Genomic DNA, 21392 nt, shown 5'->3' with positions numbered 1-21392 from the left:
TGTCCTCCAGTGTCCCGTTTCATGAGTGACGGACTGATGTGTTTAGCCATGCCGAACACTTACAATTAGGTATAGCAGCTCTTCAGGGGTACCTGGCTGAGTCACGGTGGAGGCTAATTACATCAATTTAATCCGCTGTCCCGTTCGGCTTGTTGACAACAGTTGTCAGACTAGTGGAGAACAAAGTGAAGAGCTAAGAGGCCAGTTCATTTCTCTTGACCTCCAACTATGGCCAAAAGCTATTAGCAAGAGGATTACAGAGAGAGGCCAGTTTATATGTTTACACTTCATTTCCTGCAAAATGTTCAGTATTTAATTGGCAGGAAACAGTGAGTCAAATGAAATGTGGTAATTTGGTCCCTGTGGCTGTCAAGTGCCGTGATTTTATTTCCCTCAATTAAATTGAGCTGATATCAAAGCTCAGCACTCATGTGTATGTGTGTGTGTGTGTGCGTGTTTGCATTTGTCTATACTGTATGTGGATTGTATCTGCTCCCGCTGCCTTGTGTATTTCTCTGTGCATGACTGCCCACTGTGTTTGCTATCAGTTCATCGTGGCCAGGAGAGAACTGTGTGTCTGGCTGTGTGTCAAAGCAGAATTGCAGTGAATGCAGCAGTTCCACCTCTTGGTTTCGAAGCAGTGGAAACTACTGCTGCTGTGACAGCCCATAAAAACAGCAGGGGACCATTTTCTGCTTTGAAGGGGTTGGAAATGTTGTCATTGTGATGGCCAGTTTTGGAGAACACTTAGTGCTGAACGGTACTCTTATAATTCAGACTTTGGGCAGGGAGAGGAAGGGAAGGGCAGGAAGAGGGAACGTGCTGGAGTACGATACTACAATGAGGCAACGACACAGACTGTCAAAGGGGAAACTGAGGCAAGCGAGCAATTAATGAGAGATTTTCATATCTGCCTCTGGAGATAACTGGCTGCAGCTGCCGTCCTATTACCACACACTGTCAGAAAGATATAGGCTCAATATAGATGTTACTAGACAAAGGTGGGCTGTAGTTGCTAGCTAGAGTGATAGAACCCTCCCTGCAGGCTCACACTGTGTCTGTTACACACTTGGCTTTTTCTTTGCCAGATTTCTAACAGCATCAGTGTAAAGAAATGATAATATAAATGTGTCTAAGGCCCCTGTGCACATCTGATTCTAATTATAATGCATCCTAGCTGACCTTATCACAAGAAGACAGCTCTAAAAATAGGTGTGAATGTACCCAGAATGAAACAAGGACACTCTGGGATGTAGGCGCTGAGGTACAGGGACATGTGTCCAAGCAAGGAAATGCAAAGTCACCTCTTTAGCACGATTATAGCATTACACAGCTGATCAATTAAGTCTGTACATGTCTCTATGTCAGCGTCACTCTGCTTTATCATATCACAATTTTGTTGACAAATTTGTTATGCGGTATGCAAATATCTACTGCAGTGGTCTTCTCTAGCTCTGTATGCAAATCTTAGACTGTACATAAAAATGGACATAGACTCTGGGTCTGAAAAGTTGATCCAATGCTGAAGAGCCTTAAACCTGCGTTCTATCTAATGACCATCAGGGGGCGACTCCACTGGTTGCAAACATAAACCAGATTTGATTGAAGTCGATGGGAAAATGATTGAATTATTACCTCAGGAAACATTTTCCTAATGAATTTATGGTCTTAATCACTAGTTTTAAGTCTTCTTCAACATGATGCTCATTTTTTAAATTATGGTCCTGCTTAGAAGAAAATAGACAATCAAGCAGGGTATGCATCAGGGCATGTCTACTGTGTTTTTGACAAACTGTACGGCACAGTACAGAGCAGGTGAGATCCACCCCTATTTGTCCTAATATGGTTTCTTCTGGTTTCAAAAAACCAAGATGGTGACAGCTAAATTACAAACTTGAGGCTTCAAAACCAGTGGGTGATGTCATGGTGGTTTGCCACCTGGTGCAAATGTATTCCTTCTTAGCAAGTAGTGGCCACAGTTACCTGACTGATAAAATCAAGTGGTAGCGAAGAAAATGAAATCGCATCATCAAGAGATGGCGCTTTAATAGATGCTGTGCACGCCTCAACATTTAACATTATTTTGTTGCATTTACGAGTTCAACTCTATTGCAGTTGAGTTTGAGGGAACTCCTTAACTGGTCCAAATTGTTTTGTGTTAACAGGCTAAGACAGGGGGATCTCATTTTACTTCATTCAGCCTTCAAAGGAAACGACTAGTTTTTTTAGTGTGTGTGTGTGTGTGTGTGTGTGTGTGTGTGTGTGTTTTCATTCATGTGTGCTTAATTCTGCTGCCTGTGTGACGGTTGGGTGTTCACTGTTTAAGGAGGTGCAGCGAAAGGCAAGGTATTCCCGATCTATATATTCGCAAGCAGAAAATAATAAGGAGCGTACAACTTAATGACGCATACAGACACACTGATCAATACTACAGCTATTCAGCAGTTTTTAATGAAGGATTATTGTCCCTGCACTCTTGTTAGAGGAGGATATTGAGCTGTATCACACAGAAGCTTTGCTGTGTTATTTATCTTTGTGAAAAGATCACATTCAGCGTATTGACTTTGCTACAAATAAGCAGCAGCACATTAAGCTGCAATGCGTTGAGACTGTGGAGAAATGTCTACATCATTCCCTGACACGCAGCGCTTCCCATCAGGGTCAGCGGTCTTGAGTCCAGCACACAAACATTTCGATGCTGTGCTGAAAAACCAATCTCTCAGGCTTATCAGCATCTACTTTTTTTTATTTTTATGTCCTTCCTTTACCCCAGAATAGGGCTGTATGTTTTGGGTTTAATTATTGACACAATTGCAGGCACAGCCATTATTTCTTATTCAATCTAAATCCAGACCATGTTTGCTCAGAATGTCTTTAGTGAACTTGATTTTTTACGAGATAGAGGTTAGAATTGTTTTAATACACCGCCCTTGCTGCTGAATTTAAATCATAATAGCGGCGCTGTGCATAGGTGATGTGTGGAGCTCCTGGATACCAGCCCTTCTTTTGGCCCACTGCCAAACTGTCAGAGCTGATTTGACAGGGCATTACTGAAGCAGATCTCAACTCTAATGTATTCCTCTTACTAACAATGTATTCATCCTGCTTCAGCACCTTTTATGAATTACCTCGCACTGTGAAATGTATCTGCGTGCACTAATCCAGACTTTGATGCTGAATTCATGCTTGCTTTTGTGCCCCTTGTCCCAAAAACGGACCCTAAATATTCTTTGCTTTGTTGGTAGGGAAAAGCCCTTATCTACTGTTCACCAACCGGCATGAGATCCGACGCATCGACCTGGTGAAGAGGGATTACAGCCAGGTGGTGTCCACGCAGAAGAATGCTGTGGCTCTGGACCTGGATGTGGCCAACAACCGTGTTTTCTGGTGCGATCGCTTTCACCGGAAAATCTACAGGTAAATGAAGACTTTTACCTGATTTAATTTCAGAAACACTGTCGTCAATCAGAAACTTGACCTTGATTTAATTTGAAATGTTTGATTGTAGATTTTGATAGAGTTGTTCCAATAGCCTATCGATACTAGTACAGGAAAGTGTTGGTACATTGTTACATTACCACCACTGCCAGCTTTCAATCAGTGGACACTCTCGGCTGGATCATATCACTCTCTCTTTGAGTGTGTGCACAAGATGCCAACAAAACAGAGACCCATTCTTAAAAACATTGCTCCATAGCACCACCAGTGGTCAACATTGCCACAAGGTGCCTTTAATTTAGACTCCAAAGGTGATCTTACATTAAAAGTGTAGGTTAGAGACTGAGGCTAAGAAAGGGAACCTCACTATACAGTAGGTACCTTATGTTATAAAAGCTTGACTTTGGCCAAGTAAACACAGATGTTTTTTACTGATGTAGTACTTTGCATCGTGATCCATGAGTGCAACAGATGTTTCGCCAGTGTGTTCATAATCTTTTCTGGGGTTCAATAAGTTTGATTTTATCAAAATACTTGCGTCTTGCAAAATGAATTCTTTTGAAATTTAATCAACACGAGTCGATGGCTGAGACCTGCTGTTTTTCCAGATTAATTCTAGCCCTCCTACTGTTATCCCAACTACGTGTCCCCCACAGAGTTTTTTTCTAATTGGAGCACTGTGTGCTCCTCATAAATGGATGTTAAGAGAAAGGATCTCTAGGGAAACTAAAATTGAAATTCCTGTTTGGGAGCTGCCTAGCCCTCACCTGGCCCTCACCTCACACCTCTGCTGGGTCCAAGTCATTAGCACTCAGGGCAACCCCTGAGTGAGGCCTTGTCTATTTTCATAAGGGGTTCACCTAAGAAGGACGCTAACCCCCGGATGAACCTGCTCAGCACATGGCCCAAGGCTACAGCTCGCGCACCAGACCCACTTCCCGCTCTGCAGTCACTTTACAGCACAGTGAAGGATGGAGAAATAGTTTACAGCAGTGATCATTCATAATCTGCATATGGTATCCACTGTGATTGTCCTGTATGAGCCCTGTATGGCTTAAATGTTTGCTTAATTCAGACAAACATAAAAGCTTTTAAACAGTATTATCATTCCTTCATTTATTCCATCATTCATGGTTAATGCTAGATTTGCTTTCAAAGCTTTAATTGCAGTTCCTGAAATGACTAAAGTCAATATTTTAAAATGATAAATGTTTTTGGTGGGCTGCCATTTAATAAGGAGGATAGTGTTTACAGACTCATTATCACAAAACAGGGCCCACCAGGTTGTCAGCCTCCCTCCACTTCATATCGATTTTGCAATAATGGCTGGCTTCCTGTAGCTGATGCCTTACATATTCTCCTCTCCTCAAAATATCCCTTGCTCCCCTGCTGCCCCACCTTCTCTCCTATCTCTTCCCTGCCTCTCCCTTTACTGCCTCCTCCTTCCTCTGCAGTGCCTTCATCCACGAGGCCAGTGACCCCTCCCAGCAGGTGCCGCTGGTGGATTCATCTCTGCAGACCCCTGTGGGTCTGGCTCTGGACTGGCTCCAACACAACCTGTACTGGACCGACTCTGGAGACAAATCCATCTCTGTGGCCTCAGTGGACGGCACCAAGAGACGTGTCCTCATCAACACTGACCTTAGTGAGCCCCGAGCCATAGCTCTGGATCCCCACCATGGGTAAGAAGCATGTGTATGAATGCGTTTCTTTGTTGAGGCACACAATGTCAAATGCTTACAAATCAAGCATTGAACCCATTTTGTAACACCCATTATTAAAGATCTGAATGAAAAGATCAATAATTATGATCGTTAAACCATTATCTCTATTGATCATTACAGTGTAAGAAACCACTGACCTGCACAGTTTAGCTCTAATTTCAAAAAGAATGCTAATTACTAAACTGCAGGCTGTAAATTTAGACAACATTTGACAAGATTTCAACACAAAATCTTGTCAAACTGTTTATATGCAGTACCCTCATCCATATCTCTGTGAATATGCCGGCAGTCACTGCACTGATCATGTGTATTCCTCATCTACAATATTGAAGACAATGGTCAATGTCCCTAGATATAGATTTGTAAAGTGATTTCAGCTTGAGACCCAGAAATTTAATAATCATAATCCTCTTCTTGGACCACGTCTAATGACAAACATAAGCGAACTCTTGTTGCTGTACATGTGGATCCAGAGTAACAAGCCTGTGACCCATTTATAGTCCTGACTCAATGATTTTTTAGAAATTCTGTCCTAGATGATCGCGCCTAATCTGGGAAGCTTTATGAATTTGTGCCAGTGTGTGCTTCTGCAGCATTTTTTGTTCTGGTGATCCAAACCCAGATGAAAACAAACATGCACATAAATAAACTAAAATAAACAGGCACATAACCTAAAAAGAGGCATACACACTGTGAGATTGTGTGCACATTACAGACCCAAATCATAACTGGCCAACAGGAATCCAGCCAACACAGAACGCTCACTGTGACGGGAAATGACAGTTCTGTCTTTGCAGGGAAATTCACTTGATGTTGGTAATAATCATTTACATGGAAATGAATGTGTAAATCAGTGTGTATTTTCCTGCGATGATCTCTAACTGATTGTCCAATAACCATTCAAACTGTACTGAACTCATACACTAACAGCATTTGAATTGGCTGGTTTAGCAGAGTATTTAGTAACACTGGTGATTTAACACAGTCACAGAGTCACATTGATCGCAAGGCTACTGATCATGACATAAAGGGCTGTGTGTCTTCCACACGTCTGGAAAGGAAGAAAGTACACAAGAAAATGGAAGTTGCCTGCTAATAAATTTGAAATATTGGGTGGAAGGACATACCCCACCATCAAGGACAAAGCTGTAATCAAATAGTTAAATATTCCTGTCAGCTTGTCCAAGGTCAGAAGCCTCCTGGAATTATAAAAGATCAATCTTGGGGATTTTTGGTCATTAACAAATTGTAAAATGTGAAAAGCCAGAGCCCCACAAGATAACTACTTGACACACATAAACAAAACTGTATATGAGAACTTATATGAACTAATATTCCTAAAAACAATGCACTTGACTACTACAAGATGTAAAATGCTAGGAAAAATGAAGATTAAAGCAGAAAGCAATTGTGTTGTGGTTTTGTGGTGCTGAAGGGACAGTTCCTGTAAACTTCGTTTTATACTGATCTTTCCAGTGGAGTAATCTCAGTTTCTGTCGCTACGTCTGCCATTACAAGTGGTTTTATAATATACCAGTGGCTGTTTGCAGAAATGAGTCCCTTTCTGGTATTCCCAGATAAATCACAAACAATATTACTTCTGCAGTACTTCGCTTTTTTATGTGGGATTGTCCTACAATAGGCTGCGTAGTGCATAGTCAAAGTTCAGCACCACTGATTTTTTCCATCTTGCCAGTGAAAAACTGCAGTGCCGTCCCCATAATAAACATAGAAGAATACTATCTGACTTTACCTAAAAACGTAGACAAAAAGATCGGAAAGCAACCCTGTTGGTGTCCGGTAGAATGAAAACAAAAAGTCAAGACACACTGATTGTTTGACCAGTGACCAACACAACAGAGAAAGAAATTAATAGCTGCATTATTAAAGATAATTTTTTGAAATGTAGTATAAACAGTTTTACACGGTTTTATTTATTATTTTTACATTTTTTGCTGAGAACAGCAGCGCTACATGAACACTATAATAACTCAATAAGTTTGGGGTTTTTTTTCAATCCAGCTTTATGTACTGGTCAGACTGGGGCACGCGAGCAAAGATAGAGAAGGCCGGGATGAATGGAGTGGACCGACAGGTGCTGGTGGCGGATAACATTGAATGGCCCAACGGCATCACTTTAGGTGAGAACAGCTGTTTTTCAACCCATGTTCTTAAATTCAGTGATACAGCGCACTATATTTTACACTTTTCTGGCACTTGTTGTACGTTGTGTGTTGTGTGTTCCTAAATGTGCCTGAAAGGGGCTAATGCACTGAGCCAGCTGATTGTAGGTAAAGGTCAAAAGTAATTGAAATAGTGAGGGTAAATGTTTAATGGTAATGACAAAACATAGATTTATGAAGTTCTCACATTTGCTATGAAATTATATTTGAAGTGTTTCAGTGATGTAATCGTGAGACTTTGACATTTTAAAACTTAATCAATATCACCTAAAGGGATTTGTTGGTCAGGGCCTTATCGTGAAGACAATCAATTTCTACTCAGCTTGGGAAAGTCTTATCTTTATATGCATCTGTGTGTGTGTGTGTGTGTGTGTGTGTGTGTGTGTGTTTTTCAGACATAGCCAACAGGCGTCTGTACTGGGTGGATTCGAAGCTGCACCTCATAGCCAGTGTGGACCTGAACGGAGCTCACCGCAGGACACACATGTCGTCTGCAGAGAGACTGGGACACCCCTACGCTCTGGCTGTTTTTGAGGTCTGTGGGTGTATATGTGTGTGTATATGTTATAGATGTATCTCATTCTCTCATGCTGAAACACTCAGCAATAGACAACAAGGATTTTGGCCAGCTGTCCATGAGCTCATCCAGCCTCCCACAACTCATCCTATCTATATGGCTCTGATTAGCCAGAGGGCTGCAGTGTAACTGGAATTTGAATGTAATGACTGTTAAATTCAATTTATTGTATGCTCAGCCTGTGTGTGTGTGTGTGTGTGTGTGTGTTTAAGTTTGTGAATCCCTAAAGGCGGTTTTCCTTTGTGGGATTGACAGGCTGAGCATACTAAACATATGACAGCTATATGAATAGAGAGCAGCTCAAAGCCACACACACACACACACACACACACACACTTGTACTTCTATCTTTGTGAGGACACTCATTGACATAATGCATTCCCTAGTCCCTTACCCTAACCTTAACCAGCACAACTGAGTGCCTAACCCTAACCCTGACCCTGACCTTAACCTAAACCTAATTCTAACCATAACTCTAAAACCAAGTCTTAACCCTCAAAATGTGATTTGAAGGTGTCTCAAAAAGTGAGGACCGGCCAAAACGTCCTCACTTTCCCAAAATGTCCTCACTCTGTTATTAAAATACTTTTTTGTTGCTTACTATGTAGTAAGTACAAGTGCTCACACACACACACCACACACACACACACACACACACACACACACACACACACACACACTTTTGGTCATCAGCCAGCTTACCTGTGTGTGATATGTCAGGGCCATCATGGTGCTTAAATCTGGTTCGGTGCCAAGCGGTCCAGCTAAGCTGCTGCTACCTTGTGGTTTGTGCCTGTGTGCAAACATGCTTTTGCTTACAAACTCCTGTCTGGGGTGACCCGGTTGTTGCAACTGCATCTATCTCCCAGCCAGTTTCAGATGGGTGGTAATGACATCACCCAAGTGGCCCGTTCCCCTGTGGGACTCATCCTCAGGAGGGACTGGAACTGGTCTCAGTGGGAACAGAGATTCAGATTTCATTCAGGAGCAGTGCAAATCTACAAGAATGAATTTCCGAAATTATCCAGTCGGGTTTGAATTATGTTTGTGAACTCAGGGGTCATGAAACTTGTCCAGAGTTATATTTATATATAAGTCAGAACACTAAGACTGGATTCAAATTTCCCTCGTGAACACTCAACTGCTCTGTAGCGTAACTCAGAGCAGTGATGATAAATGCCCCCTGGTGTAAGACTCAATCGATCTGGGGATTCTCTGCTCTCTACCCTGTTGTGACTACAAGGTGACCTTCTTGTTCAGGGGGCTGAACACACTAGCTAGATGTTGTGTACATCACATTACCATCTCTGTCTGACTCAATGACTGACTCAACACAAACACACATACACACAAACAAAACAATTAATAAACAACAAGGTTGTGATGGTTAAAATTTGCCTTTAAGCGACTGTACATTGATGTAAATAGGATGTTTTAATCATTTCAGAGTCAACGCTGTAACGAACCACAAAGGATATGCCCTCAAAACCAATAAACAGAAAACCAAATCATAGATTAAATCTTCTTCTACAACAGTGTGTCACTGTTCCAGCCTGCTGCTGAAAACCTCTCAGTGCCCACTAAACCTGCATTTCCGTGATGCATTCATCCACTGCATAATATTTGCAGCAAAAGCAAAATTAACATAATATATTCCACAAAAGATAATGAATTATACTCTGTGTGGCAACAAATATGTATCAGTGCATATTTCACTTGCCCCAATTTTCTCTCTGTTGTTTGTCCTCCAATAAATTAGACTTATGAGTACTGTTAGTCAAGCAGTGACAGAATCTAGCCCTGTGTAATCTCCCTCAGTATACCCCTTCTGTCTCTGCTCTCTCTGTTTAGGTCACTTGTCCCTTAGTTTTCTTTCCAGTCATCTGTGCTGGGGTTTTATTTATTGTTCTTCTGTCCCATTTACCCATATTCTTTCACCTAAACAGAAACACATATAGGGTAAGGATTCTTTACATGTAGGAATTTCAGAAACTTAGTGTTGATACATTTTGCTACTGAAATCATTGAGGATGACACAATTAAGTCCAAGACTTACTTGTATTGTGGTTCCTCATCTAACAAGACTGAGAGTCTACATCCCTACTAGCAGCTCTGTATATTGTCACAGTGCTTTGAACTGAATGAATAGATGTTGTAATTAGTACTTATCAGCAGAGTCTCCCACTACCTCACTTTAGTGTGGTCTCTAAGTCACTTTGGATAGAAGCGTCTGCTAAATGAGTAGCCTAAATGTAAGTGTAAATGCTAACATCAGCATGCTAACATGAGCACAAAGACAAAGCTAATATACTGATGCTAAATAGGTATAATGTTTCCCTTGTTCACCATGTTAGTTTAGCGTGTTAGCATGCTGCTATATGCTAACAAGGACCAAGCAGGAAAGTACCGCTAAGGCAGACAGGACATAAGTTTTGCAACTGTTTAGCCATAAAAACACAAATTAAAGTGGAGCTGGACAAACTGACAAGTGCGGACCTGATGATGGCAAATTTATGGCAATCCATCCTGTAGTCGTTGACACATTTCACTTAAAACCACAAATGTTGACTTCATGGTGGCACCAGAGGAAAAGTCACATGATGACCAAAGTATATAGTATTTATCATCTGAGGACTATGAATGTTTGTACAAATTTCTTGACAATCCATGAAGAGTAGTAGTAACCAACAGACTGACACTGCCAATCCTAGAGCCATGCCATTAGCATGGCTAGAAATAGCAAATGACTAGGTTACTGGGCAACATCATACTACCAACAAGCCCAACAGAACTATTACCCAAATCATCATAAATAAGATCACTTCAAGTTGAACATCAAGTAAAATAAATAATATTTTAAAAATGACATGTAAATTTTAACAAGGACAGAAAGCTTGTACTTCTAACTTTCCCAAAAGCAATGAAGTGACCATGCTCTTCAATGATTTAGCATTTTGTATTTCTAATATCAACACATCCCTGTTTCTCAGGATCGGATCTACTGGACAGACAGAGACAGAGCAGCAGTCTTCATGGCCAACAGGCTGACCGGCCAAGAAATCCACACACTGGCTGAAAACCTCAACGACCCCCACGACATTGTGGTCTTCCACCAACTCCGGCAGCCGCAAGGTGTGTGTGTACAGTGTGTGTGAGGGACTTTGGCCGTGTGCCTACATATCTGTTCGTGTGTCATCACACCTTGTCTCTCTGTGACTGTGTGAGCCAAGTCGTATCTCTGTGACCAAGTTTCCTCCGTGGGTCCGTGCCGACCCAGGCGCATGAATAAATGATTGTGAGGCTTGTGACTGTGGTAGAGTGATCAAAGTTGTGGGAGAAGCAGTACATTCGCACGTCTGTCAAATCCAGATCTGAGTTGAACTGAACAGAGCACTTAATCATGAATGTGGGGGCTGGTTGTATTTTCTCTCTGTGTGTCAGTTTCCATATCTATATCTGCCTGCCTCTTTCTTCTTATTCTTACCTCCCAGTGCATCGTCCATGCACATTTCTATTTTACTCTTTCACCGTATTTCATCAACCATCTTTCCAATTCCATCTTGTCTTTCCAGGTTTGTATTTAAACAAGACTATGGATGAACACAGTGGGTTGTACCTGGAACAGTATCAAAGAAACTGGTTAATATTTCCATCGCGTTTCTGTATGTTGCCAGATTTTATTCTTTGTATTCTTTTAGATTTTGTTTACGCAAAGTAATGGGCTTTGATGAAAGGGAACAACAAAGTACAGCAGCTTCTTCTGTCTCTCTGACTCTCCGCTATGTCCCGAAGCTGAAAAAGTGATAATCTTATTTATGTAACCATAACTGTGTAGCTCTTCATGTCGCCTCTCTTTCTCTCTGTTACTGTCTGCAGGCCCAGACAGCTGTAATCTGGGTAGCATGGCCAATGGAGGCTGTGAGTACTTGTGTCTCAAGGCTCCACAGATAACCGAACACTCGCCCAAATACACCTGCGCTTGCCCCGACGGACAGGACCTGGGCCCTGATATGAGGGGCTGTGTGCCAGGTGAGTGTGTTTATGACTGTTAATTGAGAGTATTTAGTAATCAATAGCACCTAAGGGGATTTGTTGGGCAGAGCGCCACAGTGCTTACTGTGCAGATAATCTGATTTCGCCTCACTTAAGGAGGCTTTCCTCTTTTTTTTGTGTGTCAAGTGTGATCAGAGGGGAAACTTTGAACGATTTTGGGCAGAAGCCTACTGAATTAAGAGACTAGTACTGACAAATGTTTAGTAAGTATATAGTGTTATAATAATAATAAAAATAATAATAATAATATTTTTTCCAGATTCTTTTACCTAGAATCTGGAATGTCTGCACACTATTAAAAAGTGTTTTTACAGAAAAAACAATGAAGCAAAACATATAAAATGTAAACTTTGCTAAAATATTGAGTTAACAAGGCAGGAGAGAATATCAATAAGACAAACATAGTAATGAGTCCAATTATGTTCCTGGTTGATCTGGTAAAACTTAAAATCTTGCATGTATTTGATATTTTATTATTGCCAGCTCAGTGAAACGGACATAATATTCAAGTTTAATAAGGAGGAAAACTTAAAAAAAGAAATCGTAATTTTCAAAAGTCATTTAACTGTTATTTCACATTCTATTCAAGTAAGAAAAACTGCCTGAAACTCTGTAAGTGGCTTAATGCATTTAATCACAGAGGTAATAAAACAGAACTCATGCAGTAAATCAATAAATAATTTATCTGTAGTAGGTGATAATTGATGATAAATTATTAGATATGCTTCCTCCAAGCAATATATTGTAGCTGTTGAACTAAAAAAGGTAGTTGCTAAGCAACACACACAGCAGGTGGATACAATAACATGGACCACTATGCAATTTATTACAATCAAAAACAACATCTCTGGAACAAATGCTGCCTTTGTATAGCTCATTAAATGGTGTCACATTGCTTTATTACATGCTGTACAGTGTTCATGTTGTCTTGTCGCCCCAGGGAGGGGACAACTGTTTGAACAGACCCCAGATCAGTTGTGTTTCCCATAATTATAAACCAGAATGTTGTGATGTGACTAAAGAAGAATTATAAACTTCACGATGGAAGTATTTAGTACACGACATGAAGTGCTCTGCTGTATTTTGTGTTAATGTTCTTATTACAGTGTCCAACCTCTGGAAGCACATGGTCATATGAGCACTGAATGTTGAGTTTTGGTTATTTGGTTGTTTTGTTTGTTGTGGATCTTACAGCACCGGTATGCCAATCAAAATCTCATTTCATGCAGAAATATCAATGAATACATCCATGTGAAATCGTATGTAAACAGACTACAGCAGGAGAGGATATACTAAAAGGCCCTGAAAATATATTTTCTCAATCTTACTAGGTATACATGAGAGATTTCTGTATCTCTGCTCCTCTCACTGGAACATTTTAATCAAAATGTGACCACAGTTGTCGGGTTGTTTGCTTGCGTTGGCCAAGTGGCGACCCACCATGACGTCACCCACTGGTTTGTGAACTGCTGTTTGGAAGCCTTGAGTTTGCGATTTGCCTGTCGCCATCTTTGTTTTTTGGAAAGAAGGAGAAACCATATTTGGATGAGAAGCTGGAGCTGAGGAGGAGTGAGGGGTCTGACCTGCTCTGTACTCTGACCTGATTGTCAAGCAGGTCGCTGTGTGTGGTACAGTCTGTCAATCAGAGGGTAGCCCCGCCCTAATGCATACCCTGCTTTATTGCCTATTTTCTTCTAAATGGGATGATTTAAAAAATGTTGTATTGAAGAAGACTTAGCGATTAAGACCATAAATTCATTAGGAAAACGTTTACTGAGGTAATAAACCAAGTGAGAAGTAGGGCCATTTTCCCATAGACTTCATTAGATAGAACGCAGGTTTAAGGCATTCAAATCAAATCAAGTTTTATTTATATAGTGCCAAATCACAACAGAAGTTATCTCAAGGCACTTTCCAATTGGAGGGGGTCAAGACCACCTCTATAAAGTATAGGAAAGAAAGGGACCCAACAAATCCCACTGAGAGAAAGCACTTGGGGACAGTGGCAAGGAAAAACGTCTAGTCTTAGCATTAGTCTATGCTGTTGGAAGGCTAATGTAATCACATTTGAGCCACAAACCACACCCACACAGTCCTGATGAAGCACAGAAGCTGAGTTTTAACTGTTAATGAGTAACGTCTGAGGATGTTTTTCCCTGAACTTTAATGTTAAGATTATTAGTCATGATATTCAAAGTAAATGTAAGGGAATTTTTTAGATATGTTTTTAAAATTTCTTTCCAAAAGTTAAATCAGTTCACCACCACCTGTAGAGGTGATGATAGGTGGATCTCACATTTGGACAGAGAAAAAAAACGTACTGTTCCCGTTTCTAGTCACGCTCACTGATAAGACAACCATCTTTCGGCTGTAGCTTCATCTTTAATAGACAGACACTGCACTGAGAGTGGTATCAATACTCTCCTCAAAGTCTCTGCAAGAAAGTGAATAAGCATATTTCCCAAAATGCCAAAGAACTACTCAGGTTGTAGAGAAATATTTCAGACTCAAATCTGCACTTTCAAGGGGTTTAACACATTTATAGCAATTCACTTTCTTGAGCTGAAAGTTTCTGCTGTGCTCTTCCTTCCCTCGCAGCGGCACCAAGAAACGACACGACACCGACGTCCACACCTCCCACTGGACTTACACCCGGCACCAGAGCGGCAGTTGCTGAAAACTTCCCTCCACCTTCAGGGGGAGTATCACAGGCGGACGCCACCCCCCACCTGACCACAGCTCCCTCTGATGCCCTAGAGCTCCTCACACCCCTCTCCACACTTAAGCCTGTGTCGTCAGAGGAGTCCAAGGCGCTGGGCTCCCACTCTACAGCCACTGCTATGGTCATCTCCACCACACCTGCAGGTGACAGCAGTGTGTCACAGCACTGTAAGTGAATTCAAAAATATTTTCTATCAATTCTGCCTGTGTGATTTCTGCAAATACAACCACGAATACTGTAAATAGGTCTCATTTAGAGTCTTAAATACAGTTATGTGGGCATACATGTCACATTTGAGCATTCAGATTTCAAGATTTATCACTTTAAAATGTCCAGCCCTACATGATCAACATTTGTAATGTGGGGTCCTCTGTATGATTTGGAAAGGGCAGAGCGGCCCATTCAGGAGTTCATAAGAGATGGGGTCCTGTCTTCTGATAAAGTGCCCGAGCGTCCACGTGTCCTGCCAAGTAGCACATCCTCTAGTCCTACTCACACTCATAATGTAACTAACAACCTCACCCTCACTGTAATGATGACATTAAAGTGAGCTATCGGCAAGACCCAACAACCACGCTCCACTGACTTTAATAAGAGTGATGGATGGTACCTTGTCGCCAAGGAAATGCCACCTTTCCCTCCATAAATTGTGCTCGGTGTGGGCTGTTGCATGTCCACGACTGCATGTGCGCTGTTTTGTGTAAGTGTGCGTGTCAGAGTACGTGTTAGTAAGTGTGTGGTATGTAAATGAGTGTGAGCTGTGAGGTGACACTGGAGCCTGACGGAGCAGAGATGGATGAAGTTTAGAAGGTCATGGGGTAGTGTCAAGGTCACACTCCGGCAAATGTCAACCAACTCATCATTTTTCGCTCCCTCTTTCATTTTTTATTCCAGCCTCTTTCTCACTATCTGATGCTTCTCTGTAAAACACTCACGGCCCTGCACGCATGATCACCTGCTCCCCGCCTCACTGTTTTATCTCCCTTCTCTTCCCCCAGCTTTCCCCTCTTGCTTATCTCTCACTCTGTTTCTCACACTATTCTTTTCATCCTGTACGCTTTCTCACTCTTATCCCCTCTCACGCTGCGGTATTTTCTTCTTTCTGCAGCTGGTGGTGAGCATTTCCTCATGGGCGAGAACCTGACAGTGGCTGTTTTGGGAGTGGTCATCCCCATCGGTAAGTTTCCTTGTCCGTGTTTGTCTTTCCACACTAAAGGCCCCCAGGGGCTGTGTAAAGCTGCTGTCTACCTGCTGCCTATGGCCACTCTCTTTGTAGTCCATTCACACTGACCCTGCTGTGGCAGGATGAGAGAAGCCTGGCCCACAGGTCTTCCTCGCTCGAGTTTTCTCACAAGTCATTTTCTGTGAGTCTGACATTGCTGCCACACTGCATTATTCACTTCACACTGTGTTGTTGTGTTGGGTTCTGCTACAGCCAGAGGACTCCTTGTCAGTAGACCTTCATTTCCCTTTAGTTTAACATACTTTAGGGCAATAAGAGAGCATTTAATATATTTTCTCACGTAGCTGTAATGGTAACCTACTGCTGCTTCACCTGTCAGTCTTTTAGTTTACACTGACGGTGGCAGATGTACCTCTTAGAAGGCAGAAGTAGACAAAATCGACTTCTCATATCGATTCTGCTAAAATGACCACTGTCTATTAGCCTTAGCTAAATGGTTAATTGCGCTAACGTCAGCTCCATTAGTTGGTTGAAACACTGTAATTGTCCGGTGTGTTCCAGGAAACTTGTTTTTAAATGGGAATCTTTTAAAAGAGGTTTTAAATATGGAAGACTTGATGGCCATATGACGTGCTAATAGACTGAGGCTAACCCTGAATCCCCCAGACAAAAAGTCAGCGTGTTAACCAGTTGATGATGCAGGTTGGATAAAGAAACACCATTGCTCTTTTGTTACAATGTCGAACTAGTAAATCCTAGTATTATAAGAATTATAGCAAAAATTGTAAGATCATACTGTTTTTGACAGCTTAGCTGGCTTATTATTCTTATTTTCCAAAAGTATGTCTTCATTTCTAATGTTACAGGACAAAAGGCTTTTATAATGAAGACTAATGTGTCTGGCAACTGTAACACTATCTCCTGTAATGTTGCTGATGTTTCCTAAATGTATATATACATATATATATGTAATATACCTTGTAACCACTATGTGTTTAGCCAATGATGTGTCTATTAGCCTTCAAAGCTTGTTTATAACTGTAAGTAGGAGGCCAGTTAACCAAACATGCTAGCAGCTGCAGAATAAGTAAAGTAAGCATAAAATAAATAAACAGAACAGATAACACATATTTGAATGCATTCCTTACCCTTGTGCTCCTATGCTTTATGCTCTAAAAAGACTTAAAAAAGGAAACCCACTTTTAAGGAAGAATACAGTTTGATTAGCATAATCGATTCCCTCGGGAATTTAATTACTGGTTGTAAAAAAAATAATAATAATTAAAAAAAGAAACAACTCAAGGCTGTAGAAAAACAAACATACTTGGAAGATATTACTGCAGGCTCTTCTTGTGTTCATCTACAGTCTGAGGTTAAAACAAGCAAACCAATGCAACACTTATACATAATACTGAAGTAAATGAACCTCAACAAAATAAGTCAGCCAATTAGCTCAGGTGGCAGCTCTCATTATACTTCATAAGGTGAACAGACAGTACAGGAGAGAAAAGAAGACACAGATAAAGCATGAAAGCTTTATTAGTGTTTATTGGTGTAATTTAAAAAGGCATTATTAAATTACATTGCTTATTCAAGGGCGGATTTGCTGTGAATGAGATGCCAGGAGATTGTGATGTAATGTGATAGTTTAAACTTGTTCTCCCCAAGGATAGTTTAAAAGTAATTTACTCCAAAGTCAGGCTGCTAATGGTGCCTCGCACAGCTGATTTAGAGTCTGTGTGCTTGACCCGACTTTGACCCGATGTTTTGGCTGAGCCGCATACACACACAACCTCTGTATCGCTGCCCCCTGCCCTCTCTGTCCCCCGCATGCCTGTTCTGCTCCTCCCTGTGCCTGTCATTTCATGCCATGGACTCGTTTTGCCTCGTTAACGCTCCCCCCTTCCCATTTCCCTGCCACTGTGTGTTAAACGCATGCAGTTCCTATCGTTGCCACAGTGGTGTTCGGCCTGGTCTGCGCCGGAGTCTACCTGGTGTGGCGCAACTGGCGGCGCAACTCCACCAAGAGCATGAACTTCGACAACCCCGTCTACCGCAAGACCACCGGCGAGGGCGAGGAGGACGAGATCCACATCGGGCGGACTGACGGCATGGGACACCACACGCACCATCACCCGTACCCGCAGGGCGTCAGCATGGGTGTTGTGGGAGCAGGGGGTGGAACTTGCCCGCAGTTCATCGCCCTGCCACTCGGGGGCAGCATGCCTGATCCCGGGACTCACTGGTACACGGAGCAGCCCATGCTCTCCACTGCAAAGTGACCCACAAGGGCGACTTCCGGAGAAGATGGCCGCTCAGGCACACGCACACACAGTGAGGTCAGGGGTGACTTGGACTGAGTTTTCAGTAGGGACAAACAACATATCATCAAGTGTTACATGCAGACATTCACACCCATGTACTATGCCAATTTCCATTTGAAAAACACCAGTGTTAAATGAGATGAACATGATTCTTAATATAAGTAATTTCATACCTTTTCTGTGCTGGAGCTGGATCTATTTTTTCTCTGGTAAATGCTCAGAATTAATTACAGAATTATTAATGTGTGGTAATGTGTTCCTAACATTGACCTAAGCTGGAATATGGAGTCAGACTGTCAGGCTTTTTACATTGATAGCTGAGTGAGGTGTGTGCTGTGTGTCTCATATTTTGAGACAGGGCTAGTGAGAGGTCATGTTTTGTCCTTGATATATTAATTTAGGCTTTGGGTTATTCCTAGTGGGCTGTGGAGGTCTGGGAACACTGTTTAAGACGGAGAAGGAGCTCTGAAAGTGGGGCAGCACCTGCGTTGATGGGACAATCTGTATAGATTCATGTTAGAATCAATCATAAATGTCGTTACTGGAGTTGTCTTGTGTAATTAACAGTTGGATGGGGTTTTTTTGTGAGATTTTTCCATTCTCTGATTGATGTTTAAAGAAAGGTTACCGCCCACATTTTGCGCTTTCTCTCTGGTTCAGGGGCAAGTCTGTAAGGATGGGTTGTCTTCACAGTTTAGAGAGCAGTTGAACACAATTGATTTGAAGGGTTATGTTTTTATTTGACCTTCAACACTCCAGAGTGTTAAGCAAGTAAAGCAAGTTCGCAGACTGGAAAGGAGAAAATGGACGTATACAGTATTTAGACCTGTGTTTTCAATGAACAGAGGGGTTGTGATATGAGAGGGACTTTGACTTTAGATGTTAGATGTTAAATGGTTTTGCAAGAAGCAATAGACTGCAGCTTTTAGTCAGGCGGCAGTGTTACATGGTCAGAAATCCCCGAGCGTTTCGAGTTTTATTTGATCACCTGCTTTTGACTGTGACAAATGTGCACATGAATACACACGGGGCGCAGTGATAGCAAACTCATGCTGTTCTCCAGAGGAAGGAGACGATGTGCAACTTGCCCTCCGAAAACACAAATAGCATGCATAATTGCTCACCAACTGACAATGCAGCCATTCATTGTTTCAGGCAAGATACACACACACACACACACACACACACACACACACACACACACACACACACATGCACGCACACATTCACAAAAGCGAGCTAGATTCCATGCCTGCTCTTCTCCTCCTGAGATGGCCGATATCTGAGCAGACAGTTTTGGATCGTGCCATGTGGGAGGGCCCAGCTGGTGGCTGCATGATGACAACGACTTCTTATGTGATGTAACCACAGAAAACAAAAATCAGACTCTGATGTAATGGGGTTGAGGCCAACTTGCCCTGTCAGTGAACGTATTTCATGCTGGTTCAGTCCCGTCATTAAAGCCGTTATTCCATTCATAAATCTCAAAAGTCTAGGTGTGTGTGTGTATGTGTGCGTGTGTGTGTGTGTGTGTGTGTGTTCACTATTATGCATGTGAGTGCTAATGTTCATCCCACAGCCATATTTGAAACTGTTTTGTATGCTCTTTGTTGCACAACCCTCTTAGAATGCCTTCTGTATTGTGTATTGCATGGAAGAAAACAGTGTATGATACACAGGTGTGTGGATACACAGGTGTGTAAGCGCGTGTATGTGTGTGAGTGTGTGACACTGGAGAAGCTCTGAGGGTGCTTTTTGATTCATTGATTTGTAAATATGTTTTCATAAGGTTTTTTGATAATGTATTATACGATTATGTAAAAGAAAAGCTGTACATAAGATTTTAGATAAAGTGTTGACAGGTATATTAATTTATTTGTATAAAGGAGAGCACTGCATTCCCTGATTGTAAGAAATTTGAAATATCCACCAAAGTGGTTTGTGTTGTTTCTTGCTGTGCATCATTTAGCATCCTTTGTGTGCAACCCTTCTTTCTTTGTCAACCCACGTAACACATAGTGTCTCCTCACAAAAAAATTCCCACATCTTTGCAACGCCTCCCAACCTCAGTGTTAATGAGATGATTGGTTTTGTTTATTTGTGCCTTTGTTTACTTTTTTTCATTTTCCTCTAGGGTTTTTTTCATTAAACGGACAGGGATCAGCCAACTACTGTACATGCAAAGATATACTGTAATAAGACCAAACTGGTTCCACTTTTTGATTTTCTGTAATGGATTACTTTTGAATATCTCTATATATTGATATATAAAATTTGACTGAAAATTTCCTCATTGTGTGCTGTTTCATTTTCTTCTACAAATGATCGAATATTACAATATTATTATCTATCACAGACCTACTGTTCAAAGAGTACACTTTTGTGGCACTGAAGATTTTCAAAGCAGGCCTGTGGAATGTTTGCTGAACAGCAGCCATTAGGTGCTTTAAAGCTGCACTGGTTGATCATTTTATATTGGGTCAAATGATTGTGTGTAATGTAGCCCACAAATTTACAGTTTGTTGTCATCATTAAAAAAAGGTCTGATTAACCAAACGCACTCACCTTGCCGAGCATCAAACAGCAGACAAAGTTCCCAACTAGCAAGTGTGCGCAGCTGAGCATTTAGCAGCAAATGAGCCAGATACTTCCCTCAGGAATTGGTCAAGGTCAAAAACAGAGCGAAAGGTGTGTGTGTGTGTGTTTGTGTGTGTGTGTGTGTGTGTGTGTGTGTGTGTTAAGATTGGACTTAGATTAATCAGGTCACCCAAAAGGGACCTCTGAATGAATGATTGCTATGTGTCTGCCAGATTTGTAAACAATTATTTGCTAATGTTTTTTATGCTTTTTTTTTTTTTTTTTTTAAAGTAAAATCTTAAGTTTGATCTGTAAAGTAGCGGCTCTGAGGTACTGGTCATATCAGACCAAGTAAGGCCACAGCAACAACTGTTGAACTGAGCAAGATGTGTTTTGTTGCTTATGAATTCACTTTTTAATTATTTTGTTTTTGTTATCAGAGGATGGGCTGTTTGTTTTTTTTCAAAATTTACACAGTCACGCTTTAAACCAGAAGAGATGCCTCTCCATTAGTAACCCGTGCTGACTGAGATGTGTTTTACATTCATCTCCAGACAAAGTGATCCATCAGCAGACAGAAAAACACCATCAGATAAATCCAGCCCATTATC

General features: G+C 41.5%; 1 protein-coding gene across 3 annotated transcripts in view; it reads left to right on the top strand.

The window, feature by feature from the left end:
• The window catches only part of LOC139629119 (low-density lipoprotein receptor-related protein 8-like), an 84077-nt gene extending 63584 nt beyond the window's left edge, over positions 1-20493 (top strand). Inside the window, exons 10-18 of one of the 3 annotated variants that reach the window (XM_071491526.1) lie at positions 3246-3417; positions 4893-5120; positions 7185-7303; positions 7741-7880; positions 10913-11054; positions 11799-11951; positions 14574-14864; positions 15806-15874; positions 17840-20493. In XM_071491526.1, the coding sequence (XP_071347627.1) occupies positions 3246-3417; positions 4893-5120; positions 7185-7303; positions 7741-7880; positions 10913-11054; positions 11799-11951; positions 14574-14864; positions 15806-15874; positions 17840-18162 (1637 nt within the window). In that variant the 3' untranslated portion in view covers positions 18163-20493. The other 2 variants (XM_071491525.1, XM_071491527.1) reach the window with 2 other exon arrangements.
• Positions 20494-21392: the final 899 nt, after the last annotated feature.

The sequence above is a fragment of the Trachinotus anak genome, unplaced genomic scaffold, assembly GCF_046630095.1.
Source record: "Trachinotus anak isolate AG129_WGS33_773 ecotype Australia unplaced genomic scaffold, CSIRO_AGI_Tana_v1 ptg000012l, whole genome shotgun sequence".
Classification (NCBI taxonomy): domain Eukaryota; kingdom Metazoa; phylum Chordata; class Actinopteri; order Carangiformes; family Carangidae; genus Trachinotus; species Trachinotus anak.
This window is presented reverse-complemented; position numbering and strand designations above follow the sequence as displayed.